Source organism: Brassica napus, chromosome C3 (assembly GCF_020379485.1).
Source record: "Brassica napus cultivar Da-Ae chromosome C3, Da-Ae, whole genome shotgun sequence".
NCBI lineage: Eukaryota > Viridiplantae > Streptophyta > Magnoliopsida > Brassicales > Brassicaceae > Brassica > Brassica napus.
The window spans coordinates 58,688,891-58,700,605 of NC_063446.1; the positions used below are offsets into that span (position 1 = coordinate 58,688,891).

An 11,715-nucleotide genomic window follows, 5' to 3' on the forward strand; every position below is an offset into this window, starting at 1 on the left:
ATTTAGCTGTAAAAGGTTAGTTGTAGGTAAGTTAGTTGTAGGTGTAAAGTTGTTTAGATTTTTTTGCAGAAACATTTGCTGTAATTAAATTTTTTGTAGCTGTAAGGTTGTTGTAGATATTTTAAAATAAAATATGTGATGTATATATAAAATAGTTTTTATTAATGATTTTTATAAATTATCAAAGTTTACTTTTATTTAAAATGTGATATGTAAATAATAATTTATGTTATTTAAAACATTTCAATAATTTTGAAAACACCCAGAATTAAATTAAAATATTTTAGATGTTTTTATTATGATTATCTAATTTATTTGATATTATAAATAGTTTTTTTTTCATTTTACAGTTTCTACAGCCTATAAAACAAAGATGTAGGTTTTTTGCTTAAAATACATAAGAAAAAAAATTTGCTTTAATTTTTCTTATTATAGCTCTTAAAATAAAGCTAAAGCATAATTGGTAAAAGTTAATAAAAATTTGTTGTAGGCTTTGACTAACAAAAATAAAGCTACAACATGATTGGTAAAGTGTAGTGCTTTAAAAATAAATAAAGCTAAAGTAAGAAGATAAAACCCGAAGTTTGTTTTCGTAAATTGAGCAAAAGATATTTTAGCTCATGGTATTAGAATAAAACCAAACTATTTGAAGTTCTTTAACAAATCAACACCGGATTACAACTTAAGTGTTGTCAAATAAAATAAATCAAAACTTAGGTATTAACGGTTGTGAAGTTTGTATGAAGACAATAAACTCACACAACTATCCTACATCAAAAATAAACAATACCATATGCATACGTTAATCTCCGTCTTGCAAATTAGAAATTACACCACTCACAAAAGAATTGTGTGAAATACTGCTTCTAACCAAACATGAAACAACCTGATAAATTTAGAAACAAACTTAAAATATATATTGGCCAAAATACCAAATCCCGCGTGAAGCGTTTAAGTCTAAATGACTAAAGAGCTCAAACTTTTTAGTATGCATATTCAAGGAGTTAAACTGTCAAAATATATAATCAAAATTAAAATTTAAACAAAAATCCCGGGCTACGCCCGGGCCGGCTCTAGTTATAAAATAATAAATAATATATATATTGAATAATTGAGAAGCAGGTAACTGTTATATATATAATTAAATTGGCACAAACACATAAATCAAAATAATCACTCTTTTTATGTACAATATTTTTTATGATTAATAAATCGAACAATCATATTTACCTATTTTATATGGTATATAGTTAAATTTAAATGATATTGACATATATATATATATATATATATATATATATATATGGGAAAATTGCCAAATATGACTCACAACTTGATTTCAAACACAAAGGTTAACCCAAACTTGAATCAAATACAAAAGTAACATAAAAGGCTATTGAAATTACAACCAACCCCTTGTGAACAAACAAAAAAACCGAAATTTTTTTACGTTTCTAACCCCCGTAAGTCGTCTGGACTAGTTTTACTTAGAAATAATTTAAAATTTTTGTAAAAAATATTTTGATAAGTGAAAAATTGAAATCATATAATTAACATATGTTTTAAGAGATATAAATTAAGATATAACAAAAGTTAATTGTTTTCAACATAGATGAGTGAAAGTAGTGAGTCATGATATTCTTTGGTTTAGGTTTTGCCAACATATGTTGTAGTATTGTATGTGTCTTAGGGTTAGATTTTGGAATGCATAAATGTTTTTTTGAAAACTTTAAAATTTACCTAAGTGTTTTTATTTCTGTGTATAGTAAACACTATTTAAGTATAACTACTGGTTTATAACTTGGTTAGTTAGTTAATTTAGTCAATTTAGTTTAGGGGTTAAATTTAGGGTTTGGGACGACTTACTAGTAAGTCGTCTGATGTACAGTATTCAACAGACGACTTACTAGTAAGTCGTCCAAACCGGACCAAACCTTTAATTTTACAATGTACTTTTAAACCTAACCGGATTATTTATCGGCCATATATAAGGTATTTTTTTTCCACTCTTTATCGAAAATCAGAAAACCCTAAAGCCGTTTCTCTCAAAGGCGATTTCGAAGGCGATTTCCGTCGATTCTCTCTAATCCATCGTTCTCATCGTTCTCACCGCCGGTTATCTCTCCGTCATTATCACCGTCGTTCTCACCACCGTTCTCACAGCCACTTCCTCTATTTAAGATCCGAGAGAAAACCCTAGCGCGCATTCTCTCAGAGGCGTCTCGTTGAACTCCGCCGCCGGTAAGTTATATCTCTTACTGTCGAGTGATTGATTGAGGAAAAGATAAACATAAAACTGGAAGTCTTGGAAGACTTATAATTAAGTCGTCTGGAAAGATGAACATAAAACTGGAAGTCTTGCATTTGACCGAATTGTGTCAGATATTTGACTTTTCCTGGACGACTTACCAGTAAGTCGTCTCAGGGAAAACAAAAATTTCAATATTTTATTAAAGCTAGACGACTTATTTGTAAGTCTTCTCAGGTTAGTTTGCAATTCAAAAAAGAAACTTATATATTTAACTTTACCCAGACGACTTACTTGAAAGTCGTCCAGGCAGACGACGTACAAGAAAGTCGCCCGAGATAAGCAAGGTTTGACTATAATCTAGGAAATAAATCTGGACTACTTTACTTATCTTGGACGACTTTCAAATAAGTCGTCTTACTTGACGACCTCCGCGTAAGTCGTCTGGGAAAAGTTAAATATTTAAGTTTTATTTTCCAATTGCAAAAGTAACCTAGGACGACTTACAGATAAGTCGTCCAGATTTAATAAAATATTGAAATTTTGTTTTCCCGGAGACGACTTACTGGTAAGTCGTCCAGGAAAAGTCAAATATCTGACACAATTCGGTCTAATGCAAAACTAACCCATTTATCCTAGACGACTTATCAAAGATGACGACTTAAAAGTAAGTCATCCGTTTGACCAGAAGACTTACCCGTAAGTCTTCTACAGCCAGACTACTTACATGTAAGTCTTCTACACGAACAGATCTGGAAAATATTCCAATTTCATACCTTAAACTAGTGAGATGACTTCCTTAGCACACAAAGTCTTCTCCAACTACCCAGAATCTCAAACGAAAGTAACCCACCAAGAATAGTATGCTCGAATGACTCTATAAACCATAAAAAAATTTGAATCAAAAGCTTGAGTTTTTTGGATGAATATGGAGGCAAAGTGAAAAAGATGTTGTTTTTAGTTCATAACAAGTAAGAAAGAGAGAGTGTAAATGGATTTTAGGTGCATTAAGAGCTTCAAATTGGTTGTTTATGGTGGTTGGGGTATTGATGACAATGACAATCTTGTAATTACTTGAAGATGATGAGGGTGAGAGAGTAAAAATGTCATTTTCGGAAAAAAAAATAAAAAAAATTTGATAGCATTTTCTTGAATATTATGAACTTGTGGGGTGAATAGGAGAAAAAAAAAATCCAAAAAAAGCATGGGTTAGTTTTAGGTCTGACTATGAGTTTTGAGCCAATCTTTCAAAAATTCCAAAAAAACAATACTTTTGTTGTTTAGTGCGGATTTCAAACAATCCGTGGGTAATATAATATACCTATGTGCATAAAAAAGTGCGGGCCACTTGTTATAGTCTATTGCTCTATTTGAAAAATGCAAGATAAGTGTGATTGGTACCTGTGTTTTTCTTTCAATTGAACACCGCACTCAGTGATGTCATCATTCATTACCATAAAGCAACCAAAGTTACAAACTTTTGACTTTGTGATGTGAAAGAAACTTTAAATTTTAAGGTAAGGAAAAGAAACTCGAAAAAAGGTCGTGAGTTGTGTGAAAGTCACGAAACAGTCAAAAGGAGCGGAACTTCCTTCGTAAGGTTTGAACAGTCAAAAGTTGCATTAGGAGAGTTAGATAAACAATAATGTAATTCTTAAGCTGCTAATTCATTGGTTTCACTTCTTCTCTAACTTATTTTTGTTTTCTGGAATCGGCTTATACGAGCAATTCTATATGGCTTATTCTTCTTCATTCTCTTCTCATAATTGGTCATATGACGTTTTTCCAAGCTTCAGCGGAGGAGATGTCCGCAAGACATTCATGAGCCACTTTCTGAAGGAGCTAGATCGGAAACTTATCATTGCTTTCAAAGATAACGAGATCAAGAAAAGCCGATCGCTTGATCCCGAGCTTACAAAGGCGATCAAGGATTCAAGGATTGCAGTGGTCATTTTCTCCACAAACTACGCCTCTTCAAGCTGGTGTTTAAATGAGTTGCTTGAGATCGTGAAGTGCAAGGAAGAGTGTGGTCAAGTGGTCATACCAGTTTTCTACGGTTTGGATCCTTCCCACGTGAGGAAACAGACCGGAGACTTTGGGAAGATCTTTAACAAGACATGCCAAAATAAAACAGAGGACAAGATCATTCGATGGAGGGAAGCTTTGACTGGTGTAGCTAACATCTTTGGATATCATAGTGTCACCTGGTACGAATTTTTTTTTTTTTTTTGAAACAACCACCTGGTACGAATTTATGAACCACATTTAACAAACATGATTGTGTACCAACGGTTTGTTGGTCTAGTGGTTATGTGGAAGCTTGATTTTCTGGGTTCGATTCTCTTTAAGAAAAGATTAAATAACCGGCTCTTGTTCTGATCTTGAAGAGATTAGTCGGAATGTAAGACCCGAATTACATCCTGCTCTACAGAAAAGGACAAACAAACATGATTGTAAAATCAGAAGAAAAAACATCCATAAAAATATCCCAACTAAATTTACTAAATATTTTAATATCCAAACATTTTTTTGCTACCTTGTTTATACTCAATCTAATTATTATACTATTTAAATATATTAATTTTAAAAATTTGTTCATTTTTATGCTTAGACTATATTCATTTTAATTAAATATTAATAGGTTTCAATAAAATTTTAAGATTTCCGAAATTCAAAAACAAGTCTTAAAATTTAAAATTTTAAGTTATAAGAATAAAAGTGACTTATGGATAAAAATTTTAAATTTGCTTTTAAGAATAATTAAGAATGGAAAAATTATATAAGATTTATTCAGAAAACAAATTAAATTTTCTAATAAAACTAAAAAAATAAGATTAGTATTTTTTTGATTATCCACATTTACTTACTTTTATAATGAAAACTTTTAAACTAAAAACTATAAATTTTAAGATTTTTATCTGAACTTTGAATATTTTGTTTTAAAAAAAATATTTTTAAGGTTATTGATATTTTAATTAAAATGTTAATTATTAAAATGAACATAATTAAAAAACTTAGGGGACTGTATTCAACTGAGAGTTTACAATTTTAAATGAATAAAATAATTAGATTAATATTAAACTAGGTAGGAAAAAAGTATGTGTGGCAAAAAGATTAACAAATAACCAAGCGAGGATGACCTAGTGGTTTTGAGGGAGCTTTGGCCCGGACCCGGATTCGAATCCTGCTGGTCACTGTCGATTAAAATGGGCTGAAAAAGGCACCTCCAGAATGCCTTCTGCAAAGGTATACTTAGGCGTTAGTCGGGTTCCCTCTGGGATGTCCGAATTGCCTGGATTATCAAAAAAAAAAACTTAACAAATTTTAGTTGACGTATTTTAATAGAATTTTTGAAAAAAAATGTTTTTTTTTCTTTATTAGGGCTAACGAAGCAAAGATGGTCGAAGAAATAGCGGATGATGTTTTGGATAAATTGAATTTATCTCCATCAGATGAGTTTGAGGATTTTGTTGGAATTGAAGATCACATCAGAGAGATGAGTTCATTGCTGCACTTGGATTCCAAGGAGGTAAAAATGGTCGGGATATGGGGTCCCTCCGGAATTGGCAAAACTACCATTGCAAGAGCTCTATTTAGTCGGCTCTCTCGCCGGTTCCAAAATAGTGTTTTCATAGACAAGGTTTTCATATCCAAGAGCATGGAGGTTCATAGAGGAGCTAATCTATGTGACTATAACATGAAGCTGCACTTGCAACGAGCTTTTTTGGCTGAAGTTTTAGATAAGAGAGATATAAAGATAGATCATATAGGTGCAGTGGGAAAGATGCTAAGGCACCGAAAAGCTCTTATCTTTATTGATGATTTGGATGATCAAGATGTGCTAGAAGCCTTAGCAGGAAGAATTCAATGGTTTGGAAGTGGGAGTCGAATAATTGTGGTTACAAAAGATAAGCATTTATTAAGGGCGCATGGGATTGATCACATTTACGAGGTCTCTCTCCCATCTTATAAACTCGCAGTGGAGATGTTTTGTCGATATGCTTTTAGAAAAAGTTCTCCACCTGATGGTTTTGCGAAGCTTGCTTCTGAAGTTGTATTGCGTGCAGGTAGCCTTCCATTGGGTCTTAACGTTTTGGGTTCTAGTTTACGGGGTAGGGACGTAGAAGATTGGCCGGATATGCTGCCGAGGCTTCGGAATGGTTTGGATGGAAAAATTGGAAGAACATTAAGAGTCAGCTACAACGGATTAAACAACAAGAAAGATGAAGCAATATTTCGCCACATTGCATGTCTTTTCAATGGTAAGGAAGTCGATCACATAAAGATGATGCTAGCAGATAGTGACCTAGATGTTCATATTGGGCTTAAGAATTTAGTCGATAAGTCTCTTGTACATGTAAGAGAAGATAATGTGGTAATGCACTCTTTGCTACAAGAAATGGGTGAAGAGATTGTTCATTCACAGTCCGATGAGCCTGGAGAACGAGAATTCCTTATTGATTCGAAGGATATTTGCCATGTGTTTGAAAATAACACTGTAAGCTTTGTTATTTTTTTTGTCTATCCATATATCAGATGCAAACAGATTAAATGCGTGCCATTTTATTGCTAATCTAATTAGTTTTGCTCCATTTTATTGATCTTAAAATTTCAGGGTACTAAAAAGGTTTTGGGTATAGCACTGAATATGGATACGATTAAAACTCTTCATGTATACGAGAATGCGTTCAGAAGGATGTGTAATCTCCGTTTCTTAGAGTTTGACTCGCAAAGCCATTATATGTTAGGAAGAGCGGGTCAATCACATTTACCAGAAAACTTCAGCTATTTACCCTCTAGTCTCAAATTATTGTGTTGGTACGGGTATCCAATGAGATGTATGCCTTCTAAGTTTTGTCCTGAAAACCTCGTTATGCTAAAAATGCGGATAAGCATGCTCGAAAAGCTGTGGGAAGGAGTTGTGGTAAGTTTCATAGATAGTGTCTATATATGTTATTAGTAGTAGTTAGATGTGTATATGTACTTAACTATGTGTTTTTTTATTTGTTTTTCTTGGGTACAGTTGCTTCCATGTCTCAAGGAAATAAATTTGTGGGGATCTTCAAACCTCAAAGTAATCCCGGATCTTTCAAAAGCCACAAATCTTGAGAGACTTTATCTTGGGCTTTGCTCAAGTTTGTTGGAGCTTTCTTCTTCGGTTCGAGATCTAAAAAAACTGAGAGTTCTGCTGATGAATTTATGCGTAAAAGTGGAGACTATTCCAGCCGGCATTTATCTCAACTCTCTCGTGCACCTTGATCTCGAGGGATGCTCAAGGTTTAAGACTTTTCCCGAAATCGCAGAGCAAGATCTAACACATACAAACCTAAAGAGTGAGAAACTAAGGGAAGTAGTGCATAAGGTATGTAGTTGTTCTAAACTTTAACCTACAAATATGTCCAAAAGAGAGAAAATATGCAACACATGTTGCGTATAAATTCAATTAGGGCCGAAGCCCGCAGTCCGAGCACGCCCAACCCTATAAATTTCTAGGTTTGGACTTTATTATTTAAACTTAAAAAACCAGACTTTTCGGACTTAGTCAATTTGGGTTTTGAATATTTTGGACTTAAGTTCGTTTGGGATAGGACCGGCTTGAAAGCCCGCAACTTATATTTTAATTTATTTAGTTATGTAAAATAGTTAAATTTTTATTAATTTAAAATACTTTCTTAAATTGTAAGTAAAATATATGGGTTTTCGAAAGCGTGTTCCTTTCCAATCGTCTTCAACTTATATTTTAATTTATTTAGTTATGTAAAATAGTTAAATTTTTATTAATTTAAAATATTTTCTTAAATTGTAGGTAAATATATGGGTTTTCGAAACCGTGTTCCTTTCCATCTCAATGGTTTAAAGACATAATGTGAATTTCATAATAAAGTAACTTAATTACTCGATGACATGTGAATTATTGACCTGTATACTACTCTAAGAAGATACTAGAGATTGATCCGCGCACCTGCACGAGTATTAGTTTTTTATATTTTTATACATTGATATTTATTTTTCATAATTAGTGTTATATATTTTAGTTGGATCGTAATATAACTAATTATATCCAAAAGACCTGGACCGAATAGAGTAATATGGTTATTTTTGGTATAAATATCCGAACCTATTTCAGATATATTTGTTATTTAAATATTTTATATTCCTATATATCAGACCCGAACTCATCCAGATCCAGAAAAACCCAACTCGAAACCCATACATAAATTTATAATATTCTAGCGGGGCCTAATTTCAAAAAAAAAATGATACCTGAAAAGAACAACCCGTATCTAAATAGATAGTCAATGTTCGTGTCTAACTGATTTTATAAACTAATCAAAATGATTATTTCTATGTGTTTGGATAAATTAAGTGAAATGAAAGAAGTTTTTTATTTAATAAAATAATTATATGGAGTAAAAAGTTAAGTGACAATTAATGTAATACATTTTTGTTATTTTGATTTAAGTTATTAATTATTTACAAAAACATGCCTTTGAATTATGTTTTTGGCTATGCAATGTTCCACCGATTGAAACTAAAATAAAAAAAAAGATTTAGTAAAACAAACTAACCTAAATGTTTAACCATTGGCAAAACCAAGGTATTTACATTTTTGATTTTATAATTGGATTAAAGTTAATGTTGATTAACTAATAAATAAAAATTATGCACTATTATTATTATGGTATTATAATTAATGATGTGATGTATTGTTAATGTAATATAATTAATGAAATTGTTAAACCGAGTGAAATGTGAAAATATAATTAATGTAGTTATATTAATGAAATTACTAAAAGGACACTATACTTTTTTTTTTTTATTGTTATCTATGTTTCTAGACATTCTCATTTATACTGTTATTTGTGTTTCCAAACAGTACCAAAATATATTTCAATTTTAATAATATAGATGTTTTATGTTACTCTATTAGGTGTGAATTAGTGAGTTATATATACCGGCAAAACATATCAATAACTTTGTTTCACATTAGAAAATCAAGATTTGATTTGTATCACGTGATAGGTTTAAATAGCAATTGGCTTTGCGGGACCGGGCCAGCCCGATTAACACCCCGCTTATAGGGATAACCCTGCATAATTTCTTAGCCCTAACCCTTGCTTCTGACACATGACACAGAGCTGAAAAGGGTTGACCATAATTAGCCTTGAGGGTTATAGAGCTTAATGTTAGCCCATTTATTTTGCATTCAAATGTTATACAATATTTAGCTATATATTGAAATTTTAATTTTGTTCGATTATGCAAATTTTTTTTTTCTGACCACCCCGTAAAATCAAGTTTCTTTGCCAAAATCTCAAAAATGAGTTCTTTCCGCAAAACCAAAAATCCAGATTATATTAAAATCCGTAAATGAATTTTTACTAAAACCTCAAATGAGTTTTTATACCAAAAATGAGATTTGTCGACAAAACCACCAAAATTTATTTTTCTGCCAAAACCACAAAATCGTGTTTCCACCAAAATCCCCAAATTATTTTTTTCCCTCAAAACCGCAAAAGAAAGTTTTCCAGTCAAAATTGAAAAATTGAGTTTCCCAGCAAACCAGTAAAAATGAGTTTACCAGCCAAAACAACAAAATCCAGTTTTTCTATCAAAATCAAAAATTGAGCTTCGTTTTGGCGGAAATACTAGATATTTTAGCTTTGGTGAAAAAATTTAATTTGGTGATTTTGGTGGGAAACTCGATTTTGCGGTTTTGGCGGAAAAACTTGATTTTTACGATTTTGACAGAAAACTCGATTTCAGTTTGGCGGGAAGACTCAATTTTTCTTTTTTGCGGAAAAAAATCGACTTTCAATTTTGGCTGGAAAACTCGATTTTGCAATTTTGGCCAGTAAACTCGATTTTGGAGTTTTGACAGAAAAATTTAAATTTTCAGTTTTGGCGGTAAAAATCAGTTTTTGCGATTAGGGTGTGAGAACTCGTTTTTACAGTTTTGTCGGGAAAACTCGATTTTGTGGTTTTGGTGAGAAAATTCGGTTTTACGGTTTCAGCGAGAAAACTTGATTTTTGCAGAAAAACTCGTTTTCCGGTTTTGTCGGAAATATTTGATTTTCTGATTTTGTGGGAAAACTTGATTTTTGCTATTTTAGCGGGAACTTGATTTATGTAGTTTTTTTTGCGAGAAAACTTAATTTTGTGGTTTTGACGGGAAAACTCTATTTCTTCTATACATTTATATAACATGCTTTATAAAATTTTCTTGAATAATATTAAACTAGGTAGTGACACGCACCTTGTGTAGGGTGAAAATATCGGAAAATAATTATATTTACATAATCTTTTTTGTTCAATCTGTTGCCATTACTGGCTTTTGATTGTAGAACATTAACTTAAAATATACTTCCTTTGTTTCATAATAAGTGTCATTCTAACATTTTTTTCTTGTTACATAAAAAGTGTCACTTTACAATTACAATGCAAATTATAATTACTTTCAGCTGAAAATTAATTGCAAGATGCATTGATTTTATAAATAATTTTTTTTATTTCAATTACTATTGGTTAGAGAGGTGTAATTAATAACAACCTACGTATATTTCAGCAATTTTTTTAATATGTGTGAAAAAATGTCATTATGACACTTATTCAAAAATGAAGGGAATAAGAATCAATACTTGAGAGAAAAGAATCAAAACACAGCCATCAACACACGATCCACAAAACAGCCGGAAATCACATATATTTAAAATTATTTAAAATTAAATTAATGTCTTTAAAAAAGAAAATCAAAATTAATGTTTATATTCGATTCCACTAATCTAATTCAAAAATCAAATAAATAAAATGAACTTAATGGGAATCAAGTATATTATATTGTCATATAAGACACCAAAGCCAATTGATACATATCAAATTTCCTATTTATATAGTATTAGATTTCGCTAAAATATGTCATTAATTAAAAATCTTATTTTGTGGCTAAGTAATCTTGGTATGTGAATTAAATAGTGTCATTCAATCCCCTTAAATTTAGTCTTGGCCTTTACCCAAGCATAAAGCCCTACTAGGATAAGACATGCGCCTTGCGCAGGATGAGTTTATTTGTGTATATTATAGATAATTTCTTTTATATATTTGATCATTTTAATTATATATATACAATATTTTTTGTTGTTATTATATAATTTCTTTCCGATGGATCGGAACAATTTTTATTAAAAATGATGGAACAAAGCTATAATTAATACATCATGGATTGATCGGATTGGACATTAAACAAATTATGACATAAAAACCTTATTTTTTCCATCGAACACATTCTTGAAAAAAAATGAACAGTATTGTTTTCACAGTTGAATTATTTTGACTTCTATCTTCCATATGGTTTTGAAAGCTTTCAAATCAACCATCGAATTGATACATGTCATTTTATGTTTTTAGTCGTATATTTAAGGAAAACTTACATTTTTGTAATTTAAAATCGTTTTAAAAATTCAAAATAT

General features: G+C 31.1%; 1 protein-coding gene across 2 annotated transcripts; it reads left to right on the plus strand.

Annotated features, from left to right (window-relative positions):
* Positions 1 to 3,680: 3,680 nt before the first annotated feature.
* Positions 3,681 to 10,473, plus strand: LOC106386076 (disease resistance protein RPS6-like). 2 transcript variants are annotated; one of them, XM_013825970.3, is made up of 4 exons: positions 3,681 to 4,455; positions 5,630 to 6,746; positions 6,864 to 7,172; positions 7,272 to 10,473. In XM_013825970.3, the coding sequence occupies exons 1-4, from the start codon at positions 3,983 to 3,985 to the stop codon at positions 7,632 to 7,634; spliced, it is 2,262 nt and encodes a 753-aa protein (XP_013681424.3). In that variant the 5' UTR covers positions 3,681 to 3,982; the 3' UTR covers positions 7,635 to 10,473. The 2 variants fall into 2 exon arrangements, with proteins under 2 accessions (XP_013681424.3, XP_048606261.1); XM_048750304.1 differs by lacking the exons at positions 6,864 to 7,172; positions 7,272 to 10,473 and having other exon boundaries at positions 5,630 to 6,200; positions 6,316 to 6,619.
* Positions 10,474 to 11,715: the final 1,242 nt, after the last annotated feature.